Source organism: Cuculus canorus, chromosome 14, assembly GCF_017976375.1.
Source record: "Cuculus canorus isolate bCucCan1 chromosome 14, bCucCan1.pri, whole genome shotgun sequence".
Lineage (NCBI taxonomy): Eukaryota > Metazoa > Chordata > Aves > Cuculiformes > Cuculidae > Cuculus > Cuculus canorus.
In genome coordinates, this window is record NC_071414.1 from 14,352,482 (window position 1) to 14,378,803 (window position 26,322).

Consider the following 26,322-nt stretch of genomic DNA (forward strand, 5'->3'; position numbering starts at 1 on the left):
AAGCTGCTGCCAGGCTGAGCCTCCTAGGGAGGACTGATTATTCCTGCCAGGAGCCAAGGCTCTGAAAGGGACATTGTTTCAAGGATGATTTCCTGTTTCCCCTTTCATGCACACACAAGTCTGTAGCTCCAATGTGGCCTTTTTGTGAGGTACCTGCTACCACCCACAGTCAGCAGGAAGATTGGAGAGGGACAGTCAAGGAAGAAGGGAGAAAATGCTGGGCCAGCCGGCTGGATCTGGGATGCTCTGGAGAGGGGCTGAGCCCTGCCTGGGTGCTCCAGGTGTTGCGCATTGATTTAAGGACACCTGGGAGCAGTGGGGAGCTCTGTTCTCCTTTCAATCCAAAGCCTGGCTTCCGAATAGCCCCTGCCGTGGCTCATGAGCTGTGCACACAGTCATTGCCGGAGGAAACAGGTTGCAATACCTCACTCCCCCTCCTCAGCCCATCTTGGCTTGGACTATGTTGGCAGCTGGGAAGAGGCCGTGTTGAAACGGTGACTTCAGGCTCTGCAGGAGTTTGATTTGGGAGGGCAAAGCACTCCATGCAGCACAGGAAGATCTTATCAAGTCCTGGCCTCCTTGTGCACAGGCTCACTTGCTGCAACCAAGCCCTTTGCAGAGCCAGGAGGAGCAGGATGAAGGGAGCCTCCACCTTTTTCCAGCAAACAGCTGCTCAGCGGGGTGTGAGACAATTTCAGAGGTCCTACAACAGCATCCTGAATGCCTCATCCCAAACGCAGTACCTCAGGGCTCTTTAGCCACCATCCTTCTCCAAGACAGAAAACTAGTTTAAAGCTGGCTTTGCACAGATGCTCCAGCTGCAGGGCTCCATTCCTATTTCTCTTTGCCCTGCAAGATTCCCCATACCACTTGCTCACAGGAGCACTTGCCTCCACTCCTCAAGGCAGCTAACCCCACCGAGGTGGACTTACCCTTATCCTCCTTCTGCTCCAAAGCCACCACTCCAGCCTGGATTTGGTCACACCAAAGCACTCTTAGAAAGGCAATGAGAAATCTCTCCTTAACCTTAACCTCCTGACAGCCACTCCCTTCCCCTTAATCAGGCAGCAAACTCCCCACCTGCACCAGCCACCAGCACCATTTCCCCTAACCCTTTCTCTGCCAGCATGGTCCCTGCCCTGAGCCCATGCAGGCAGACCACTACGTACATCATCCTGACACCTAAACTTTGGGAACTCAAATAAAAACGAGCCTAGAGATAAACCAGCCTCCCACGTTTACTTTTAAAGCTCAATGCAAATGAATACAGAGGACACTTGTCAAAAATCAATGTTGCCTCCTGGTGCAGAATTTCAGCTCTGTTATTAAAAACAAAACAAGAAAACGCTGGTTTATGGGACAGCTTTGTGCTGGGTCCTGTCAATGTGTCAGGAGCATCTGTCAAACATGCAGCCAAGCAAAGAGGGTGGAGAGTCGCTTGAGGTCTCAGCAAAGCCTCCTGCAAAGGACTCAGTGCCTGTCATGGTCCTGGGGAGGTTTTGCATCTGCTGAGAAAGGAAGAGTGGGGCTACACTCCTGACACCCATCCCCTGCCAATGGTCAGTGTTGCTCAAGCTCCTGGGTTCACCCCACTCTGCTGGGAACAGAGCAGGAGCGCTGGGCGGAGGAGTCACGTTCGCACTGTGTGCTGCCTCCAAAACATTTCATGGACAGTTTGGAGCCGGATGCCAGAACCACCCATCATATTTCACTTTTTTTTCCTTTAGTCTTTGCTATAATCCTTTAATGAATTAAGCGGAGTAATTAAGCGGGTTTTTTTTTTTTTTTTTAAGTGAACATGCATGAAAATAGAGAAGGGTATTTTTGCTGTACAAACACTTAGTATGATAATTAATGCAAAGCCCCTGAGCTTTAGGGATTGTCCACACCTCTCACCCAGCCCTTTTTCTGTTTATCTTTCTGTCAGACTGCTTCTCATATTTATTCTAATGAAGATCGACCCTTCCTCTAGCTCACGCTATGCGCAAACTGCACGAGACAGGCTGAGGGTGGGAGGGTGGCAATTCAAAGCTGCTTCAGAGCAAAAGCCCCAACCCAACATCAATGGTGGAGAGCCTTGTCATAGCAGAAAATGGAGAAGTCTGTTTTCTTGGAGAATTCACAAGGGGACCACAAGCTTGGAGCAGGGTCTGCATTGTGAGCGAAGCTCTGACACTACGGGGCTGCTCTGCAGTCCTCTCGGGGCGATGTTGCCTGGTGTTACATGCAAAGAAGAGGTGACTGTTTGCTTCACCCACTTCCCATGCATGGCCTCATTGCACCATCTTTCACAGATTTAACGCAAAATGGAAAAACTGTGTTTAGAGGAGATGCTGAAGAGACATTATCTTTGCTATCCAGTAGTGTAACCAGCCCTCGTTTCAAGCATCTGAGTTGACTTCCCAGCTCACTGGGAAAGGATCTACTGGACAAGGTGTAAAAGTAAGTATGTTGTCCAACCCTGACAAAACAGAAGGTTTGGCTGCGCGCAGGAGTCTGGGCAGGTTCACCTTCTCTAGACAGTCTTTTGGTAGAGTATCTTCTGGCCCCACCAAATCTCCTAATCCTCAGGCCCATTCTCCATTCCTCTGCTCCTCCTCACCCACCTAATCCCTGTTTGATTTAAAATATTTTTAAGTATAGCAGAATATCTTTGTCCCTTAGTTTCTCCAACAATGAAAAGTAGGTTAGCAGATCCCCTGCCTCCCTTGGCAGGCACTGGGAGGTGACAGACAGCTGGGAAATACTGTGGGCCCAGCTCAACACCTAGAGGTGCCCTGCTCCTCCTGCTCTCATCAGCGTGTGTTTTGCCAAGAAGATTGCCACCTCTACACACATTCTTACCCCCTCACCTCAGCAACAATGGGAAGGACCCCAGAGCTGATAAAAACCAGCAGCACAAGTCCAAGGACAAACCTCTTGGATATTTCTCCAAGTGCTTGGGCAAAGTGTTTTGAAGATGAGCGAAGTCTTACCTGTAGCTCCATGGGTAGTTTGCAAATGTGACTCACTTGACAGCAGGCAGTGGGTCAGCGGTGAATCCTAAATACGCTGTCCCAACTGGGCTGGATGGTATCCCTCAGCACTAAGATTCACTTTTTTCGGCTGGGGAAATGCCCCTCCAATCTGCATTTCTCTCACTTGGCACTCTTTTTATTTTGTTAACTTCATCCTGTTTTCATCAAAATGCATTTCCTGACATAAAAAGGTCTTGGTAAATTTTCTCTGACTCATCGAACTGGCCAAACAAACCTTCTACCTCCATAGGAACTGGACCATCCTGTTTGTGGGTGCAACAACCACCCCCAGCTGTGTGCTGAGGGCTGAGGAAAGCTGTTTCCATTGTGAAACACTCCTTGCCAGATGTGAGCAAGGCCTCCCTCACATCTGTGTAGCAGCCAGCCACTTTTTATTTTCTCTCTGAGTTTTTTGCTACCTTGTCCCAGAGCAGGACAAGCCGTGGAGATGAGCTCTTTTACCCATTTCTGCAGAGAAGTCCACCAGCTTTTTGTCCGTAGGTCCGTGGTTTTGTAAACCCACAAGGAAGGCAATAACCACACAGAAAAGTAGCTTCACTGGTGGGAGAAAAGTTTGTCTCCTCTCCTTTGATACCCTGTGAGAGTCAGTGGGAGTTTGGACAGTGGATTTGTTCAGTAGTACAAATTCACAGAGATCTGGGTTGCTGGTACTGTGTCCATTGGTGGCCACCACCCTTTACAATATGTCCGAGACCCTACCTTCCTCTGTATCAACGCACAAAGCCTGCAGTGATCATGACCAAACATAACAGTCTAGAAAGCTGATGGCCCTCGCTTGATTGTCCAGTTCTGCCAAAGTAAGCACTTTTCCCCTTGGGCTGCTGTGAAATTAGGGAAACTGCTTCCACAACATCCCTGAGAAATCTCAGGGACACACCATCCATCAGTATTTTGCAGTCCAAGACAACAGCAACATCTCCTGCTACACTGGTACAAGCCCAGACATTGTGCTCCGGCTTCCTGTAAACAAGAGTTGTTTAGCACTAAATTCTTATTTTGGCTCCCCTGGTTCAGTGAGGATGGTATCGAGATAATCATCACAGGGATTGTATTCCTGGTACGAGGCTCCATTGCACAACGGCACCTCTTTATAATGCCCTTGGAGCAAGGAAGTTCCAGACTGGTTCCTCCGCCAGGCATGACTGGGTGTCGAGTCGCAGCACCAGGACGAAGGAGAAGTAGTAGGCAGTGAGGATCTGAGAAGAGAGCAGGAAAATACAGGATTGAGACAGCTGATTAACAGAGAAACATTTATAAACTGCTATACAAGGGAGAAGAGTGTACAAAGGATCTGGGCTGAGGTAGAACAGATTTTTTTTTTTCCCAAAGCAAGACAAAGCAGGAGAGGAGTTGTCTTTTCTAGAGAAAAGAGTTGGTGTCCAGGATTTTTCAGGCCAGACCAGAACAAACACAAGTTATTTCCCTACTTGAAAATTAACCCCCACTTTGAAAGAGTTTCTGCTTGAGCCAGGCTAAATGGAAACCTCTGAGTGAAGTAGGAGAACAGGCAGCCCTCTGCGCTGCCCGTGCTTGATCTGCCAGCGTGTGTGCTATCCCCAACATGCGATCCAGTGCCCTGGACTCAAACATCTAGTCTAAGCTAGTGGGGTCAGCGAGGGCAGAGCAGCATCTTCTGGGAACAACTCATTCCCCCTGGGGAGACACCTGAATTTATGGGGCTATAATTTAATCTCTCATCCCTGCTCCACTCTTCAGATAAATGAATTTGCTGTCCTCTTTCCCCACTCCCGGTAAAGACCCAACCATTTCCCATGGTCTCCCCTCTACCCTTCTTCACTGCCACTCCCATCAACCCCTTTGTTCTGCACAAAAGTCAAGCTGAAGCTTGGTTTCTCAGCCAGGACAATGGAAAGGTGTGTCTGCATTAATCCATCCACCACAGCCCCAGCTCCTTCCTGAGCAACAGGGCCATGAGGAGGGACTTGCTGAGGCTTTGCCTTGGCTGGGAGCCACCATGCCTTGCAGCGGTTGGCGGGGAGAAGGGGCTCCATTAGAGTAATTTCAGAAACACTTACGGTGGCCTGGGAGAAGGAAGAGAATGACCCAATAGAGTCCTGTGAAGATTACCAGCTCCTTAACTCATTAAGCTAGGAGGGTTAAGGAGTCCATGCTACAACAGTGTAGGCACTTTTCAGAATGTAAGGCCAGTAACACTACCTCAGTAACCAAGAGAGAAACCCCCTTGTGAGATCTGGAAGGGAGAGGCTGTTCCCTGGGTGCATGGGCAAAGACTTCACTTTGTCCAGCATGCTCTGATGAAATCACCCATTGAGGTCTGTGAGCAGTTTTACTTGAGGTCACTTCCCCGTTCCTCACAGGGACACAGTGGCTCCTCTCCCCGCTCTGCCCTGACGGCCACCTTCTGGAGACTGCAGTCACACGCTGCTCCGGATCCAGTCACTGCCACTCCAGCCAACGATGAGATCAGCCATCCAGCACACGGTGGAAACTGATTGGCTTGAAATGAGCTAATGCCTGCTCTGCGCAGACGGATGGAGGGGGAGGAGAAGACACATTGACTCACTAGCTCATCCCATGATGAGAGCTATGGTCCAGCCTGTGCCCTTCCAGGAGGACAGTGCACAGCTCCCACCTCCCAGTGGGGCTCTACTTGACACGGACAGTGGAAGTGGGACCATGGCACACTCTGGTACTCTCTGCCATCAGATCTTCGCTGCCTTCTCTGCAACACCAAACCTTTTCCTGGGGTCTTGTACAGCATCTCACCCCATCCCATCAGGGTCCCATCTGTCTGTAGAGCGATGACATCCCCTCTGTGGGCTGGCATCCCAGCCTTCTGTTGCACTGAGCTTCTGGCTCTGTGCTGGTGCCAGATGACTTCATCTCTTTTAAAGGCACGAGGGATTTGTCAGCAGTGCCGTGTAGGAATCAGTGTACATCATCCTCAGTGGGGAAGCCAACAAGAGGAGCATAGCACAGCAGTGGTTATGACCCCCAAACGGTCCAAAGACATTTGGATTCCAGTCCAAGAGTGCCAACAACCTAAGGGTCTTTCACTCTGAGCAATTAATTGTGTTTGATCTGTCCCACACAATAGCCTTGTGCAACACCATAGAGAGGGAGGAGCCCCATTTCAGGATGAGCTCTGTGGTGATGCCCTCCTGTGTGTGGAAGGGCAGGGACTACCCAGCATTCAGCCTCAAAAGTGAAAGATGTCTTAATGGAGTCTGCACTGGATGCTGGGGAGACCAGAAGGAGTGGTTTGCGTTGCACCAGCCTCTATCTCCAAAATTAAGTATGATGGCTGGCTTAAATCAAACCCACCCAAACAACAGACTCCTCTTGGACCTCAAGCCGTGATAACCTAGAGATGCTCTAAGGAAATCCCAGTTCAAACTTTTATTGGGTAAAAAGGGTGTCTCAGAATGGGCATCGGGTTTGCACACAGAGATGAAGTTCAGGGCCTTTGGTTATCACTTAGAGAGCTCAATGCAAAGCGACAAATGGATCCACTCTATGCCCCTTGGGAGGTTTCAAGAAGCTGAGAGAGATGCAACCTGCCTGTCCCTCTCTGCAGACAGCATCCGCCTTGCTTGTCCTCATGTTCTGCCCAGCTGGGAGATGCTTGGTGGTTTGTGGCTCCACAGGAACGATCCTGACTCATCAGAGCAGCTTCATTATCAACGCTGGTCAAAGAGGTTGCAGCGCACACAGAAGCACAGGGAGACAATTCCTGCTGAGGGTTGGATCTTCCCCTCCCCCAGCGCACACGCTCCCGCTTGTTGGGGAAAATGCTGCTGTTGTTCCAGGCAGATAATCGCCCCTTCCCTTGCAAGTCCCTGCATGCTCCCTTGCAAACATAACCACAGAGGATTTCAGCGCAGCAGATGCTGAGGCTCAAAGGCCAGACCCACAGACCAGCTCTCCTTTTTGCAAAGGGGAAACTAAAGTTGTTTGTCCCTGAGGGATGTAGCCATCCTTCTGCCTCCAGGCTCATTGGAATCCGGCACACCAGTGAGTGGACATTTGCTGTAGATTTGAAGGTTGTTAATAAATCAGTTCAGGCACCACGGGAGAGCAATGGGAGCTGGGACCACTTAGAAAGTGCCCACCACAAGGCTGGCCACCCACCCTCACCTCAAAAGCTGGAGCATTTTGGTCTCTAGCTAAGCCAGCTTGCTCGGACAGTGACGAGCTCTCGGCAGGGATGACAAACAGGGTTGCACCATCCTATCTGTTTCTGAGGGCAGGAGCATTTGGAGAAACACCCCAGTGCCACATCTCACCAGCACTGCCCTGACCTGCAGGTGTGCAGAGGCAATGCTTCGGCGGGGCCAGTTGCAAGCATTGGCCAGGAAGGGCATATCCTTAATTGGATGAGTTGGAAGATGGGCCTGCAGGCATGTGTTCAGGAGGCAGGCAGACCTGGTCCCCAGGGCAGTGAGTAGGTATAGCCATTGGCATTGAGGCCCCTATAAGTGTTCCTTGTGAGTCCAGAGAGGTCTGTGGTGATTTCCCTGCCCTAGCCTGAACATGTTGCTTCTCTACAAAACTCTTTGCGTGCATGCAGCTAACCCACAGCAGAACCTCTTGGCTTTATCAGATCGAGATCTTGGGCGGAACCAGGAAATGAAATCTCTCCCTGTGATTAGGGAGAAAGCAGTGTCCTTGCCAGCCAAGTGATGGAGCTGTGACATTCCCCACACGCTGGAAAAGAGCCCGTTGCATTCGACAAGGTGAGACCCCAGCAGCGGGATGTGGCGGCACATAATGTTGACGCCAGCTTATGGAGCTTTTGTTGGCTTGTTTGATTGACTGTCTGAGCAGTGTGGAGCAGCACACAGGGCGAAGTCAAGCACCATGCATGGCTCTGTCTTCTTTCATTGTTTCCTCCTGGTGCAGCTCCTCGAGTCAGGCCAATCCTCTCTGCTTGCAACCACAGGTAATTCTGCAACTCACTGCTTTCTGCAGGAGCAGGAGTTGCTCCTTGGGACAAATAGTTCTCTTTTCTTCCTAACCCAGCTTGACTTCTAGTTGAGTAGGAGAGCTGAGAAGGCAGAGCAAGATAGCTTTCACCAGTCCCAGGTTCTCACCCACCACCAATAAAGAATTAACAACTTGACCTAGGGAGAAGTTCTTCTGTGCTTGTTTCCCTTCCTGGATCTCTGGGACAGTAACTGACCCAAATGGTCTCTAAGAACCCATGTTTGTCTTTGTATGGGAGGCAAGAGTCCTTCTTGGTGTTATAGCCAGCTATAATCTGAAGATTTTGGGGTCCCTTCTCCATATCTAGGATGCTGCTTAGTCTGGTGGCATTAGGAAAGGCAATATTTCTTATTAAACCATCTGATACATTTGAAGAAGCAGAAATGCTTTTGGACAATCAGGTCCCACTATACTTGTTGGGCTGGTAGAATGTTTCTCTGCTCTGTAGCCAGGGAGCAAAATATTCTCTGACAACTGAAACTAAGTCCATTGCAACTCCCCGCACAAGCAAGACTGGTACCATGCTCTGCTGTGGAAAGGAAGACCTGGCGTTGCTGACCTTTTGGCAAGGAAATGGAGTTGCCAGCAGCTTTTGCACTCTTTGAACATTTGTATGCATTTTGTAAGGGGATCGAGTAACAACCACTTTCTTCAGGTAATAACCAGCCTTTCTGCAAAGTCTGCCTGATATGTGGCACCAGCTTCCTCAAGCAGCATTTCATCAGCAAAGTATAGCAAAGAAAGGGACTAAAAGAAGGCCTCTGACTGCCTGGAAGAAAAATGAGGCAGCACAAAGCTGTCTTGTAGACAGCATGATAGTCTCCCGCCTTGCTGAAGAACAGTGTTGCCTGCCTTGCTAGCTGAGAGGTCACACCTTCCTGCTCTAGATGAGACCAAATCCCCAAGTCCAATGTCTCCAGGGTTACCCACTGCTCCAGATGCAGGGAAAAGGAGCAAGGCACCTGGCCAGCTGTGAAAGGCTCCAAATATAGGGAAATGTTGGTTCTTGTAGCAATCAGCTGATGCCCTGAAGCCAGAGGTTTGCTCACTTGTACCTTGGTATGTCTAAATATAATACAAGTATTGTTCTAAGCCCTGCCTCAGCCCCATTGAAATACAGCCACCAATACCTGATTTTCTCGCCTTCCACGGCTGTGAGACACGCAGCTGCATGAAGGAACTTTTCCTTTCATTCCTCCTAAATGCACCTCCCATTGCCATTACAGACTGATAGCCTGGCGTCCTTTCATGAAACATCTTAAAGAAGAGGAGCTCATTTGTGATTTCAAAGTACTGTTACTTCTATTATCACTTTATCATCCTCAAAACTTCCCCGCAAGTTCTCCTACAAGTCATCCGAGTAAACCAGCTGGGAAAATGGACAAGCTGCACATGCAAATCCAACTGTATTTATGCCCTCTTCTCATTCTGTTCAAACTATTTCTATAAGGCCATGATGAGCTTGAAAATGAAGTAATTTTCCAAGTGAAGTTAAGATGCTGTGAGGACAGCACTCAACATAAACATTTGTAGCACAAGAGCTAACAGATCAGTTCCCAAACCAGCAGTGCCTAGGGTAACCACAGGGAGAGTACTCAGTCTTACCATGCCATGCAAACTTCTTCTCTCATTCTTGGTCCAAATTTTCACTAGATTTCACTTAAAATGCAGTACAATTTTAATTCTCTCAAAATTGCATTTTCTGCTGAATTTAACAGGTTGCTCTCATTCACCAGTCAAATGTATCACGGACCGACCTCTTCATATATTTTTGGATTTATACCATGAAAAAACATGAATTTTTCCATGGGTTTGTGTCCTGTGATTTAATTTAACAGTGTCTAGTTTGAGGCAAGTTCCAATCAAAGTTGTATGTGTAGCTGGAGGTTTCATAACCTGCTGTCCTGGGGTATTTGCTGGTGACTAGTAAGGAACAAGTTTGCACTAACCACTTCTCCTCAAACAGGATGCTAAGGGGGTCTGTCTCTCCTCTGCCCACTCCTATGCTCACTCCCATCATTGTCCCCTGCACAGAGCCTCAAAAGGAGCAGTTAGACCTATTCAGACTGATTAAAATTGTCCAGGTTTCACATTCTTTATTCCTACAGAAAGCTTTCTGGTAATTTCCTCTGCGAAATGCACCACAGGAAGGGAAAACCTCATATAAACCTGAACATTGATTTCTTGGTTTAAGATCTACTCCTGTATCTGTTCAAACTCCACTGCAATCTAAAGGGGGTACTTTAGTACTTACTGAGGGTTGGGGAGAAAAAGAAGAGGGGAGAGGGATGAGGACAAAGAGGATTGAAGCTACCCACAGACTGCCCATGCTCCAGCCAAGGTGACAAGGAACACTCACAGGAAAGTCTGTGTTTCTTAACCTCCATTCAACCCTGAACAACACTCCAACACCCTTTCTTTGATAAGAAAAATCCCCCAAAGCTCTGGTACGATGTCTAGTCTCCCTGTGCTGCCGTCTGTCCCTGCTGCCTCCCTCTCTTTTCTCTGCCTCCTGCTTTTGGAGGACAGGGACCACCTTTTCATCCTCTGCCTGTACAGCACTGAGCACCCTGGGGCTTGTTGGCAGCAGTTTGGGTTTCTGGGGGCTCCCCCAACACAAACAACAACAACCTTCAAAGTGCCTCTCCACATGCAGCTGCTCTGAGGGTAGATTCAGGTTTCCCCCACCCCCTTCTCTCCATCCCTCCTTACAACACCCACCTGGCAGCTACTTAAAAACAATCTTTGGGTTTTTCAGGTGTGTTGGAGGGATTTACCTGACATATTCCAACCCCCGCTCCCTTGCAGTTGAGGTCCTGTATTTTGTGGCAATACGAGTTAATCTAACAGTAAAAAGCTCTGCAATTATTTGGCTCTAAGGCTTGGGTCCTTGCCCAGCTCTGACATACACACACGCAAACACACACACACACAAGTTCACTTCTGCACCGAGAGAGCGGGCGATGCCTCTTCTCTTCCTCCTCCTCCAGTCCGTCACGGAAGGGCTGGCTTTTCAGCGAAGGAGTTCCACCTCCCGCAACTTTCTCCCTCGCTGCTCTCAACCTGTGCTACCGGAGTTTCAGCCAGCAAAATCCCTTCTTGCAGGAATTACTCTGAGCCCTCTCCTCTGATTTGCAAGCGCTATGGACCCCCAGCAGCCAGCGAGGTGCTGCTGTAGGAGAGGATTTTCTGCAGTGAGAGCAGAGAGGCAGTAAACTTTAGGAGAGGTCTCTCTCCTGTCGCAACAGGTAAGGCATGCTGCTCGCTCATGTGGGAAGTTGAAATGACTCAGGGAGCAGTCTGTACAGCATGGATGGAGGAAGGCATGGAGGATGGAGAGATTTAGTCGTGAAACTGCTTTTGCATGCGAGTACCTTTTGCTGGAAACAGCCTTATCCTAAAGATAGGGCTTCGGGATCCCTTTCATCTTTTCCTCCCTTCTGGCAGCCCTAGCGTGGGGTGTTATGGAAGGAGCCAGGAGAAGCTTCAGCTGTGTTTGCGTAGAGTTTGGATCTGGTCTTGGCTGGGAAACTTAATCGCATTGCAGCCAGTGCAAGCAGGTGGGCTCTGGGTAGCTGAAGTGAATGTTGTGCTGCTGAGCAAGGCAGATGTGGAGGCACTGAATAGAGAAGCGCTCCAGGTGCCCGCATAGGGCAGGATTCCTGCAAGAAGCATGTTTGTGCTGGAGTAAATGGATGAGCTGCTGCAGGAACAGTGATGGCGTCCGGCTCTAGGCTCAATTGTTGGCCAAATACAACCTTACTAATTGGGGCAAGGCAGTATTGCTCCAAGATCTGCCTCCATGTGTTCCCCATTGAGCCACTTCCATTGTCAGCTCAATCCCGGCTGTGCCTTGGGTATCCTTGTATGTAGATGTGGCACTGGCGTTTCCCATCCCTGCCTCCCTGTAAGGCCAGGCAGGAGCTCCTTGCCGACCCTGGTCCCCATCCACAAAGGGCAGCAGAGCTGGGGACCTGAAGTAAGAGCCGCCGTCCCTGCTTCACACCGAAGGATGTGTGTCAGCGTACGCAATGCAGTTTTGTTCACTATCTGATGACAAAGTAAGGTGAAATTTTAGAGCAAATGCAGTCCCAGTTCAGGGCATGCAGGAATTATTTTGCTTTTGCAGGAATTATGGTGCTGAGAAAAGAGGTGAAAATACAGGAAAGGAGGCCTGGGATCTTGGAGCAAACAGGGCCCTTCCAAACAGCAGTTATCAGCTAATCAGCCTCCCGGGGAATTAAAGGCAGACTTGGTGGAGTGCAACACTCCAGCGGGGCAAAGATCAGTTGTCACACGACAGAGGTTGCTTTGAACAAAACTCTTAAAAATGCTGGCGCTCACTTGGGTTTACTGCTGCGAAGAGCTGAGAGTTTCCAGGATGTGTGGAAATGCCGGGTGTGCGGTGACCAGGGCAGGTAGGGCTGCAGCCGACGAGCTGCTGCTGTGCCCGGGGTGCCCTGGACCCAGACAGGAGGGCACAGAGCTTGCTGTGTCCTCTGCCCCGGTGTTTGGGGGGGCAAAATCAGCCATGGGACCCACAGGGAGCTGCTACAGCTCTCTGAGCTGTCAGCTACAGAGACCTGGGAGGTTATCGGAGCCCCCCGACGGAAAGCAAACAGTCTGTATCGGGTTCCTGAGGAAGGCTGGGCTGTCTCGGAATTCGGGGAGGCAAAATCACCAGGCTTGGTATTATGCACCCTTATCATCTCCTAATATGTAGCACAGCTCACCTTATCGGGAACAGTTCAGGGACATCCGCCTGTCTGATAAGCGGTTGGGGTTCCTGAGGGACTGTGCAGGCAAGGGGTTTGTTACCCAGACAGGGTCTTCATTACCCAGCCAGGGGCTTCAGTCTCTGCTTCTCTCTGTCTGTGTTGTGCTCTAACGCACTCTAACACTGCAAAAGTAAGCGCGACTGTGCTGCCCGTGGAGGATCTGCTCCTCTCCCGAGCCTTTCCCTTAGCCACAGCTTGCACCGTGAATGTATTTCAAATCCTAATGTTCTCAGAAACCAGAGTGTCTCTCAGCCCTCCAAACAAACAAGCATCATTCGTGTACGAAGGGAGAGTTCAAAGGCGGCGTAACACCTGGAATCAAACATCTGTTAGAAACTAATGCATTTTGCATCCTACGCTCCTGCCAACTGCTCCAAGGCAAGTCCTACAGGATCGTTCCAGCTACCTCCTTGCTACAGAAATGGCATTCCCTGCTCCACACACCTCGCTTTGTTTTTTGCCACGTGTGGAGTATGTGAGTGCAGCTGCACCCTGGGCAATAATGGCCTTTCTTCTGTACCATGGGCAAGCATGAGAGGATTAAATACCCTCAGCCCATTTTTCTTTTCTTTAAACTGGGTTGGCAACACTGATGCTCCATTGTCTATTAGCAAGCTGATTTGCTGAGCAAGCAATTTTTCCTCCCAACCTCGCTTTTTCCTTGGCAATGGAGCAGGTACTGGTTTATTAGCAAAGAAACGGTCTTTTCACATCCTTGGAAGAAGGAGCTCCAGGGAAAGGCAAGCTACAAGGGCTGTAAGAAAGGTTTGTAGCTCAGAAATTAATGAGCAGGAGGTTTGAAACAAACCAAAAGATTTTTATTTTTCTTTTTTTCACACAGAGGGCTTAATTCTGGGATATTTTGCCACAGGATATTGCAGAGGCCAAAAGTGAAGCTGGTTTCAAATAAGTTTATGATCCATTTGGGATGAATAGATCCAGTGGAGGTTATAAAACACAACAGCCCAACAACAACCGTGTGCTTACACTGGTGCTGAAGAAGGAGCACATTGTATGTGCCTTTTTTCTTATGCTCCTTCACTGAGCAATCAAAACTGGCCATTTTGGGAGAGAGATAATAGAGAGACGGCCAAGTGTGGCTATTTTCATGTTCTTATGTAGTGGGACTGTTTTAGACTGACCAGGTGGTCCCTCGGATAGCTGCTGTGACTCAGGCAGCCCAGGACAGGTTGGTCATGCCACGAATAGACACTCCATATGGCTCAGGTTGACAGGGACATTGTGTGCCCAGCATAGTATCTGGTTGTTGCAAGTGCTGCAAGCAGCATCTGCACTCAGCTGCCTGCTCCGCAGACGTGTTGCAGCGGAGAGAACTTTCAGAAATGAGTTTCAAGCAGACAGTCCAAAGTGAGAGGTAGTGCCTTGAGCTGGAGCATAATGAGAGCTGACAAGGACACGCTGCGGTAGTGAGACCAGCCTGGGCAAACAAGCCCCTTTCAGGTGTTAATCTTTTCTCCCGTGAAACCCTGAGCTCTTCAGGTAAGGGGCTGGCATTGTGTCAGTTTGCAGACACCATGGATACCGCAGAGGGGGTGGGCAGGCAGGTTTGGGAGCTGAAGGTTTTCTATCAGCTTGCAGGTATCTCTTTGTATTCGATAAATATCTGCTGCAGATATCTACCGGTATCCTGGCCAGCCATCCTTTAGCAAGGGAGGATTATGCCCGGATCATCTCATTCTTTCTCTCTCCTCTGTGTCCTTACGCTGCCTCTGAGCACAGGAGAGGAATGGGAAGGAACAACACAAGGCAGACAGATGGCAACAGAGTGAAAGAGGATGCAGGCAGAGCAGAAAGCTGCTCTCTGTGCTCACCTTCAGGTACCAGAAGGGAAAGACCAGCAGGATGCTGGGCAGGAGAATGAGAAAATCTTTGTGTCAGTGCAGGAACGGGTCTGCATATGAATAAGAATTGCCTGGTAGGAGAGAAAAAGGTGTCACGGTGTTCGGGGCAGAGAGAAGTCAAGTGGTCCAAGTCCTGCTGAGTGCCAGGGCTCCTCACCTGCATCCAGAGGGGCTCACAGTCCCTCACCCAGCTCCTCATGCCAAGATGCTCTTGGACCCATTCTCAACAAATTTTACTGATCGTAGGATACCATGTATGTTCCTCACAGGTTATCAGAGAAGGGACATTGGAGGACCACCGGCACTCAGGTGATGCAGCCAGCGTTCTTGTTGCAAACATTCAGGTTGAGTTAAGGTGCAGATGAGGACTCACAGATCAAACAGCTCAGGGTTAGAGCCCCTTCAAACACTGGTCAGATCTGCTGTTCTCTCCAGGCTGACGTGGTAGCTAAGCCCAGTGTGGGTTCACAGCTCTGGTGGGTCAGATGGGAGTTGTGTCCCGAGATCCCAGAAAGGATCTCACAGGCTTTGCAGTACCTAAATAAACATCTGTTTTGTGAGCAGCAGAATTCATGAAGCTTACTTGCCTGAGGTGCTCTCTCTTGTGTGGATTCTCTGATGTCTAATAATCGGGTTGGGCTCACATTAGAGCCTTTTCTTCCAGCTGGGAGTCCTAATTTGGATTTCTCTCCTGCTGCCTTTCACAAGCTTGTGCAAACCTAACTCCTTTCAAGTCTTTACATATCTGGTTAAATTTGGCTGAAAACGGCCAGTGGATTCAAAATGTAGCAGGGAGAACAGATAATGTGGTCCCATGCACCAGCTTCCCTCAGCACTCTGCAGACAGGAGGATGATTATCAGTGCGAGATCGTTTTTATCCCAAGCATGAGGAATATGTGCAAGGCTGAGTATGAGTTTTGATAGGAGAAAGCATTCAAGACAGCCCAGCATGCCTTATGAGCTCTCACAGCCTGTGCTGATGGTCACAGCGGGTCTGCTGGGTCAGCTGGTTTGCAGTGACCAAGGTATGGGGGCCTTGGCAGTTACAGCCTCCATGGGAGCTAAATTCCAGAGAGAGAGATGCAGTCCCAGAGCTGGGGCACGCTCACGTGAGTACCTGGCAAGCTGCAGCTGGTTCTTGCGCCAACATGTTTGGGCTGCTGCACCGCGGTGCCCAGCTCCCGGGCTCCTTGCACTCTGCCTGGTGAGCAGCTCCCACCGAGCCCCTTCCCACCAGCACTGCCCATCTGCCCCCCACCCAGGGCTGCTTCTCTTCACAGGCAACAGGTACCTTGTTCCCATCAGAGCCACCAGTAGGATCTGCCAGTTTCTCCCCATCTCCTTGTCGTTCCAGCTGCCATCCTCGGCCAGGGAGATAGTCACTAACCCAAACACCTCCCTAGTTATCTGTGCAATGGCAGTTTGTGGACCACAGGCAGGGTTTATCCCCTTGCCGCTGCTGACTGAGAAAGGCAGGAAGTGATCAGTGAGGAGGAAAAAGCAGTTGATCTTTACAGGGCAGAGCAGAGGAAGGAGATTAGGAATAATCACAGAATAGCAGGTTGAAAGGAACCTCAAGGATCACCTGGCTCAACCTTTCTTGGCAAAAGAATGATTTAGGCAAGATGGTCCACCACCGTGTCCTGCTGAATGCATAACTGTGCTTCCCCCTGCCCTTGGCACAAGCAAGACAACCTCCCTGATGTGATGCTTTCTGTGAGACACAAGCCAGCAGCAAGGCTGTTGACACTGCAAAGTTCCCTCACCTCCCAGACCTCCTCTGTCAACCGCAGACCCCCACCGAAGGCTCCACATCTCTGGAGGTGCGTGATTAACTCTTGCTCTAGAATGATGTTGCAATGCCAAGACAGATAAAGATCACTGACACTTATAACTCTATGGGGAGTTCAAGCCTATTCAAGTTCTGTGCCTACCAGAAGAGCTCCTGGAGCCTTACAACAATGACAGAGAAACCTCAGCTGTATGACATATAAGTGAGGCTTAAGTGTTGGCAGCAGAACAAAATCAGGCTCTCCCTGGGTTCCTCACAGAGCACTGGACAGAAATGCACACGTCAGGTGGAAAAGTTGCAAAAGAAAACCTTCATCTTCACATACAAGGTGATGCCTTGCTCACAGACAGAGGATGACTTGGATGGAAAGATATGTAGCACCTGCTTTCTCTGGTGGAGGAGCAAACCAGGGCAGCAGGTAGACCAGCAGGGCACAGTCAAAGGCATGAAGATGGGCAATGGGTGAGACGTCCAAGGGGGAAGGGGGTGAGCAGCTGGCTGAAGGGGTCCATAGTAAGATGTCATGGGGAAAGGTGGCTTTAGACCCAGTCTGGATCTGAGCATCCAACCTGTAAACAACTGACATGGTGACAAAGGTGGCAAAAGCATTCAGCTGTATGTGGGAGGAAGGAGTTGGACATCAGAGTAGCTAAACACTTTGCAGCTTCCCTTCCCATATGGAAGACTATCCCGCTCTCTTCTCCTGTGCAACTAACCCATGTTTTGCACATCTGTCTTCACCATGCCAGGGACAGTGTCCCACCACACTCCCACTGACAGCCCCGGATGGTGGCCCTAGTAGAACGCCTTGTAGGTCCACTGGCTGCAACAGACTAGATCCAGGGAAGGCAGCACTGTCTCAGAATGAAGGATTTTTTACCAAACCCTGCAGCAATACAGCTCAGCTAGAGAAAAATGGTGTTCCAGTACCATGCCAGGTCTACCAGCCTGGGGCACGGATTGTCACACACAAGTCAGTGACTCACAGGCTTCCCCCAAACTCTTTCAAGAGTGCGTCTGGTCCTCTGGCATCCCTTAGAGGCTGCTGGTCTTTACTTCCCAGGGTGCTCACGGTTAAAGTGCCTGCCTGGTCCAGCTGGCAGATGGTGAGAGAAGCTTCTCCTTGGTCCTTGTAGGACTGTATCCATTCTTCTCAGGGACCTGTGTATGACCCTCCGCCATGCTGAGCAGTCCATGAGTCGCTGCTCCATGCACCAACATGCCGCTCATTAATCCTATAGCTTTCCATGGCTCTGCAGCTGAGAAGCCTCTGGTACAGCCCAAGCTGTCAGCACGCAGCCACTCTACCACCAGGAACGGAGCTGAACCATAACATCATTACAGCACGGGGTCCATGCACTGCTCAGAGGCCACTCACTGCGTGGCAGGAGCAGCATGTCCCAAGTCACTCCGAGCAAGGGCAGACCTCAGTCGTCAAAGACACACTCACCAGGTTTTAAACGATCAACCACCTTGCTCCAGGCTGTCAAGCAGCATGGAAACAATTTCCAAAGGCCTATTCAAGCCATTCAGAGACTGGAAAGCTGAGATGGGGAAGGAACAGCCCAGCTGTGCCCTGGTGGAACCTGCAAGTCCAGCAAAAATCTGTAGCCACACTAACAGAGCCCCCAAGCAAGCTGGTGCAAAACACGATTCTGCAAACATCAACCCTAAGAAAACCATCCACAGGCACTGGAAAACCCCGAGATACATTGAGGAAGGAAACACCGTAACTTCAGGGGCTCTTTTCATTAGTTTTTTTGGCTTCGTGTAGTACCTCCAGGATGTGTTTCTCCTGCTTTGCTGCAAAATCAAGCAGAGACTGTGCAACTGAATGCAGGAGCAAAATCTCCAGGGACAGCACCAGCTGCTAGTGCAGATTCAGCGTCCCAGTGAGAGATTCATGGCAACAGCTTTGTGCCATGGCTTGGGAAAGGATGGGTTGGTTTGTTTTTCCAAAGCCCAAGAAAACTGTTCAAAAACCACCCATTTCCCCACAGAAATCAAACCCCACAGACTTGGCTTTGTAAGCGACCAGCAGGGAACTCACCAGAACTGAGCAGTGCACCAAATGGAAAAGGATCTAATTTACATCAGTATTGCTGCTGCAGAGGAGAGGGCAAACATTAACCAAGGAGCCCAACCCCCATGCAGGATGCACACAGGTTATTTCAGTGCTGATTTGATCTGTACCTATCCCAAGGGGGAGGCTGTTTCTTGTGGTGAAGTAAAAAAGAGAGCAAGAATGGAGAAAAAGAGAGACAGAGAGAGATAGAGGAAGAAAGAGTTTGGGATGTGTACTGGCAAAAGAGCAATAAGGGAAGAGCTGACCTTATTTTCCTATGAAAATGATGATTTTTCTGTAATCTTCTGATCTCAGAACTTTGGGCCAAGCCCCCACCACAGCTAGCGAGGGGAATGCTGCTCTTAGTGCACTCACTTGCTTTGTTTTGTGTTTGGGGTTTTTATTGCTTTTAAATGCTCCTCTTGAAGGGAATTCAAAGGTGGGGCTGGGGCCACACCTGCTTCCTGGCAGACTGCAGCACTTTTCTACCATATACGACCAAGAAACACAGCAGCCCACACGTTGCAGCAGACCCTTGGGAGGACCCCCCAGAGGACCTCCCCAAGGCCACCTCCCAACTGCTTGCCCCAGCCAGAGTAGCCGTGCCCTGCGCTGATCCCCCTAAACCACCCATCTCCAAGGCCTCCCCACGCACTCACTTTGAACCTCAGTGCTGTGTTTCTTCCTTCGTTTCAAACTAACAGATTTGGGCATGTCTTTGACGGAGGATGTTAAATTTAGACACGCGCTTAGGCTCTGATTAGAGATACACCAAGTGTTTACTCCCTCTGCGGGAGTTTGCATCTACAGGGTGAGGGTGAAGCCCCTCAAGGCTCTCTGATCCTCACCTGGTGATTACAAGAGGAGGCTGAACCACCACATAATGATGCCCTGGTATTTCCCTCAGTCGGGAGAGTGCCTTACCTTCCTCACTCCATCCCACCGATGTCAACTTTCTCCGATACATCTGCGCCCTCCGTGTGCAATCAGCTCCAAGAGAGCAATTATACTCAAGGGAGCCAGGAAAGAGAGAAACGGAGAAATTTCAGGAGTAGAAATAACAGATCCCATGAGATGAGGGGCCAGAGAGAGGTGAGAGTGTTTATGTGTTTAATACTTGCAGCTGATCTGGAAGCCCTAATGCAGGTATGGCCCTTACCACAGGACCCATGGATCAGCCACTAACTACTATTAACACAAGGACATGGGGTAGCATAGCTCAGAGAAACAGCAAAAATGCTTCTTCTAATATACAGGAAGAATCTATCACAGTCGAGGTTGATTTCACCCAGTTTCAACAGTGAAATCCCTGAACTCCATTGCAAGGACTCTTGAGCTTGGCAGCACTGCCTCTCCTTGGCAGCCACCTACACCTGGGATTTTAAGGGCTGGTAAATTGATTTTATGTCATTTTCATGTTATAAACAGCTTTCCCACCCACAGTACAAGCGTCACAGAAACCCATCTTGTGTCTGCTAGCTCATTACTGACACCTTCCAGGGGCAGTTCCAATGAGACAGAACAGCGGCCACACAGTTATCTCCTGTGAGATCTATTACTCTTCAAAGTACATTAAAAACACGCTGGAGAAAGAAAAACAAGAGATCCAACGTGTCATTGTTTCCTGGTGCAACCTACTAAAGAAGAAACTCCAGGCTATAAGTAGTAGGTGTTGGTTTCCAGTCCAAAAGGTGGGAAGCTGCAAGCTCTCTTGCTCAGAACTAGAATAGGCCAATTCTTGAAGTACTCCAGCGTGTCACCAACTCTCTCCATTTCATTCTTTCTCCAAAGGATAAAAAAAAAAAAGAAAGAAAGAGAGAACAAACATGGGCTTGCATGGAAATGCTCAAAGAATGATAGGATTTCCCAGCAATATTGGTATAGAAATTGTCCAAACAGCTGCACATGCAGTAATAAAGGTGATGAAATAGCACATCTCAGAGAACACGCAGTTGCTGCCAGGGGTCACAATGGTCTCTCTGTGCTAGTGTTGAGGTTTTGGCCACGGGTCTTGCAGAAAGAGAAACTATTAGGCTTCAAAAGCTGATAGTGATGCCTCCTAGAATTTTTTCCCTGAGTTTCGGCTGTGCCTTCCAAAGTTTCAGATCGTTTCCAGAGGAAATGAGGCTTCTGCCTCGTGCCCCATATGCATAGTTACTCTCCATCCCTCATAACAAACAGCTGAAGCCATTGACAGCTTTCAGCCCAGCTCATAATTGAGAGTAAAGCTCTCACAAATATGAGGTCATGACAGGTTTAGCAAAATAATTAGCTGGACAGAGGAGTAAAACCCTGCTAATGACCCCACAGAGTTAAAAACAGCAACGTAAGTGAAGCCCTTCTTAGATGTCAGGAAATCTACAGACAAGAGTGAGGTGAAGGACATTCCAGCAGAGATTCAGAAGAAAGTTTGCATCTTGTTAAATGCCAGAAAACCCACTCTTTGCTCAAGGTTATCCTCCCATATTGAATTGCTTGTGCCCAAGAAGGCAAGTGCTCAAGCTCCAGCTTTTCTTGTGGTTGTGGAGTTCATAACGTCTCTGCCTTGTGGGTTCTCTGATGTCTTATAAGAGATGAGTTCACACTGCCATTTCAGTATAATTCAATTAAAAACTCAATTAGCCGAGAGACAAAGCGATCAGATTCATTAATTCTGCTGTTCATGGAACAGCACTGTTTTTTTTTGGTTGCTGTTTTATTCTGCTGTCTTATTCTACTCTGTATGTGACTTTTCCTGCTCCGCAGTCTGAGCAGACACACGCGCACACAGCATGCATACATCTTCTTTCCAGGTTCAGCAGTTGAAAGTGTTGGAAGGGAGCAGCTCTAGGCAAGTCCTTACATGCTGCAAAACTCTTACGCGTTGTTAAGTAACAAGCAGAGGTTTTAAGAACATGGTTTTCAACTTCTCAGAAGGAACCACATGCCTTTCTAGGTCACCTAGCCCTGTCATCCAATATTTTCTTTCATTTGCTGTGCATTTGGGACGAGGTGGCATTTCCTAGAAGTGAAATGATGTCTTATAAAGTGAATCTGAATTTTGTCAAATGTGAATCGTGTTGACTTGTCTACAAATTCTGGTAGTTTCACTTCAGTTTCAGACCATTTGATTCAGAAAGGAATGACCCCAGCTGGGAGTCTGCTGGATGGACGGCATCTATTTACTAAGGAAAAAAGGATTTGAATGAAGTCTGAAATTTAAGGCTTTGTATTGATAAGTAATTACATATATCAGTGAGAGAATATGACATGTATTGTTAGTTAGGCTCCAATAATTTGTTCCTAACATTCAACTTGATGTATAAATTTAACTAGTTCTGGCTTTTAAAGAGATGAGTCTTGAAAAAGTGTCTGGAAAAACGAGTCTTCCCTGTTTAAATTAGGAATGTGCCAAATGACTGGCAGGTACTTGATATATAATTAAAATTTTAAAGAGGAAGGAATAGTTCCAGATAAAGATCTCCTGGAATATCTAGGGGAAATATATGCACCTATATTTAGCTCATCCTTGGTTTCAACCCCTACATGCACACACAGCAGCACGCTCTTAACTTTTGAAAAGAGCAGGCCTTGATCCTTTAACAAGCTCCGCAAAGCTCGCTAATAGAGTTAGATCCCTGTTAATCACGTATGTGCTCCCCAGTTCCTTCTTTGATACACCTTATTCACAGAGATAAATCACGGAGCCGCAGATGTTCAGGAGTCATTAGAGGAGGTTGATGGCGGGTGGTCATGGGTGGCAGATCCTCTACAGGAATCCTGACCCTGGGGCTTTGCTCTGAGAAGGAACCAAAGAGATTACTCGACTGCTAAGGGTGACATGGTCAAAGTGTCTTGCTAGAAATCTGCTCCTGCAAGCAATGCAGAGAAGGTAGCCAGGGTCAGACCTGTGAATTAGAAGAATTTTGCAGTAACTGAGATAAAACTTGACTAGGGTCTGAGCTAAACCTGAGAAAAAAGGTCACATTGTAGAGCTGGCCATTCAGAAGGAACTTGCACAATGCAGCAGGGTATTTCTGCTGGGGAAGAAGAGCAGATTCGTGTGGGAGGGTGGTGGAGAAAAGGGAAGACAAGTCATGGAGAGAGAGACATGAAATCACAATTTGTACATTGACTCTTGAAAATACTTTGTGAGATCTTGTATGGAAAGAGAAGTTAAGATGGAGAAGGGAAGATGGAGAAACAGAACAGCAGTGGGGTTTGGATTAGAGGTGGATACTTCAAGTATGCTGTTTGTGTAGGGAGAGGGCAGAATGAAAGGAGAGAGCATTTTCCATGTCTTTTCATGTTTTGCGCTCTACAGGGGCAAAAACTGAAGGAGAGAAAGTGAATGGATCTGAGCCATTCATTTAGGTGGAGACAGGTCTCACGCTGGGACAGAAGGAAGAAGAGCTGAGTTAACAACCGCGTCAGCAAAGGTCGAGGTCGAGAGAGCAGGGAGGTTAGGTTAAGCCTATGGGGACTTACTTTCTAACGCATTTGCCTTAATAAAAATTGCCATTGTTCCTCCTTTGACACCTCTAGGACCCAGGGAGACACCACAACATGGATGTCACTATCAAGAGACACTTCCTGAGTATTGCTGTTTTCCTGATGCACCTTGTGGTCCACAAGGCAAGCTGTGAGAAAGGCAACACTTCCCCCCTGCACTTCACTCATTTCTTCTACAATGCCACCATCTATGAGAATTCAGCCCCCAAGACCTACGTGGAGAGCTACGTCAAAATGGGTGTTTACAAGACAGACCCTGAGTGGGACATCAGATACAGAATAGCCTCTGGGGACAACACTGGTCTCTTTAAAACAGAGGAGCACGTGATTGGGGATTTCTGCTTCTTGCGAATAAGAACCAGGAGCAGCAACACAGCACTTTTAAATCGGGAGGTCAAAGACAGCTATTTGTTAATAATCAAGGCCACAGAGAGCACCTTTGCCTACGAAGCCTGGGCCAAAGTCTTGATCCACATTCTGGACAGAAATGACTTGAAACCTCTCTTTTCACCCCCCTCCTATAAAGTGTCCATTAGAGAAGACACTCCCCTGAAAACGGTGGTCAGCACAGTCAGTGCCACTGATGCCGATGCTGGCCAGAACGCTGAGTTCTACTATGCCCTCAACACCAAGTCTGACCTATTCACCGTCCACCCCACCACGGGAGCAGTTATGACCACAGGTAGGCTGAACAGCACCCATCGAGGCAGGCACCACCTGCAGGTTTTGGCTGTGGACAGAATGAGAAAGATCACAGAGGGAAATGGCTTTGGGAACCTGGCTAGTCTCATGATCCAAGTAGAACCATCTGCCAGGAAACCCCCCTTTATCTCCTCCGTGAGGGTAACACCACCTGACTCAGCAGAAGACTTTGTCTATGCCACCCTGTCTGTAGAAAGCGGTGACTCAGAAGCAGGCATAGATTCAGTTGACTTTGTGGATGGAGATCCAGGAAGACATTTCAAAGCCATCAAATCCTACTTTGGGAGCACTGAGTTCATGATTGTGTCAACCAAAGAGATCAGCTGGCTACTTTATCCGTTTGGTTTCAACCTGAGCCTGCAAGCCAAGGACAAGAGCAAGCCGCCTCTGTTCTCTCCTATTAGAGTTATCCATATACCCCCCTCCAAGTATGTCTCTGCCAAGTTTGAGAAAGAAGTTTACCGGGTCCAGCTCAGTGAATTTTCCCCAGCTGGAAGCCAAGTTGTTATGGTAAAGGTCACACCAGTCTTCCCAAATCTTAAATATATCTTGAGACCTACTCCTGACAGCATGAGCTTTAAAATCAATCCTCGCACTGGACTGATAACTACAGCCAGAGCAATGGACTTCGATGAGCAATCTCATTTTGAACTTGAAGTTACAACCATTAACAGTCACACATCCACAACTGTTATCATTGACATCACTGACTGCAACAATCATGCTCCAACTTTTAGTCAGTCTTCGTACCGTGGGGCCTTTGATGAAAATGTTCCTCCTGGTACCAGTGTCTTAACAGTAATGGCTACAGATGAAGACAAAGGAGACAATGGTTTTGTCACCTACACCATAGCCAATCAGAAATCAGTTCCCTTTGTCATCGACCCCTATTCTGGCATCATTTCCACCTCCAAGTCAATGGACTATGAGTTGATGCAGAGATGGTATCATCTGCGAGTGTGGGCATCAGACTGGGGCTCACCCTTCCGCCATGAAACAGAAGTGTACGTCTCCCTCATGCTGAGCAATGTCAATGACAATGCCCCTGTGTTTGAGAAGGCAAGCTGCAGTGGCACCATCCCACGGGACTTTCCTGTCGGGAACCCTGTGGCCACGGTCTCTGCAATCGACAGTGATGAGCTGCAGCACATCAAATATGAAATCAAGTCTGGCAATGAGTTACAGCATTTTGAACTGAATCCCATCTCTGGAGTAATATCCCTTAGAATATCTCTGCGAGATCTTCCTTCAGAACAGCCACTTTTCTACTCTTTGAAAATAACTGCAACAGATGGAGAGAATTATGCTTTGCCAACATCTGTAAATATCACTGTGGTCAGCCAAGGTCTTCCCGTCAAAATGCAGTGTGAGGAAACAGGAGTCTTGAAACAACTGACAGAAACTATCATACATTCCATTGAGTCGCAGTCTCAAGGCCACGGGCAGGATGATGAAACATCTCTGAACTTAAACCTTGTAAATCATAACGCTCCAAAGTTTGATGACAGCTTTCCAAGGTCTATCGATATCATAGAGACTGTTCCCATCAACTCAACTATTGCTGACCTTTCAGCTACTGATCCTGATACTGGTTTTAACGGGAAATTGGTATATGTAATCTCAGATGGAAATGATGACAGTTGCTTTACCATTGACATAGAACTAGGTCTCCTTCAAGTCCTTTCTCCTCTAGATCATGAACGAACCAGCTTCTACATTCTTAACATCACTGTGTACGACCTTGGCACACCACAAAAATCATCTTGGAAACTCTTGGCTGTGAATGTGTTGGATACCAACGATAACACTCCTAAATTCCCACAGGGTGCCTACTGGGTGGCGATACCAGAGCATGTAGCAACAGGGACAACAATAGCTCAGCTGAAAGCAGAAGATGCTGATACAGATGACAATGGGAGAGTAAAATATTCTCTCTTAACCCCCACTGATAAGTTTTCCATCAACAGTGTCACTGGAGAAGTGACAGTTACAGGTACTCTGGATAGAGAATTGTGGCCTTCCTATGTGCTGAAAATAGAAGCTAGGGACCAGCCCAAGACAGGCTACCAGCTGTTCTCTGTTATGGATCTCATTGTAACTCTGGAGGATGTAAATGACAACACCCCACAATGTCTCCCAGCCCTCAACAATGTGAAGGTCCCAGAGGACCTGCCTGTGGGGACCATTCTCCTGTTTCTAGAGGCTTTTGACCCAGACATGGGCTCTGGGGGTGAAGTGAGGTACAGCCTCATTAATGATGATGAGATGATGTTTCATGTGGATAAGCTGACTGGGGCACTCCGGTTGGAGAAGGAGCTGGACTATGAAAAGAAGGACTCTTACAATCTAACTGTGCAGGTCAGTGATGGTGGGAAGCCCTTCTCTCGCTCTTCCCTCTGCCACCTGGAAGTGAACATCCTTGATGTCAATGAAAACTTGCACCCACCACGCTTTGCCTCCTTTTTCTTCAAAGGCTGGGTGCAGGAGAACAGCCCTGAGGGCACATCAGTGATGATGGTCACAGCAAAGGATATTGATAGGGGGAAAGATGGAGAGGTTCGATATTTCCTCCGAGAGGGCACTGGCCTGTCCGTCTTCCACATTGAAAAGGACACAGGTAATGAC

At 48.5% G+C, this 26,322-nt stretch overlaps 1 protein-coding gene across 1 annotated transcript in view; it reads left to right on the top strand.

Moving 5' to 3' along the window:
- Window positions 1-23,046: 23,046 nt before the first annotated feature.
- Window positions 23,047-26,322, top strand: part of FAT2 (FAT atypical cadherin 2) — a 45,404-nt gene continuing 42,128 nt past the window's right edge. The window contains exon 1 of the mRNA XM_054079890.1: window positions 23,047-26,314. Within this exon, the coding sequence (XP_053935865.1) occupies window positions 23,050-26,314 (3,265 nt within the window). The 5' untranslated portion in view covers window positions 23,047-23,049. The remainder of the gene's footprint in view (window positions 26,315-26,322) is intronic.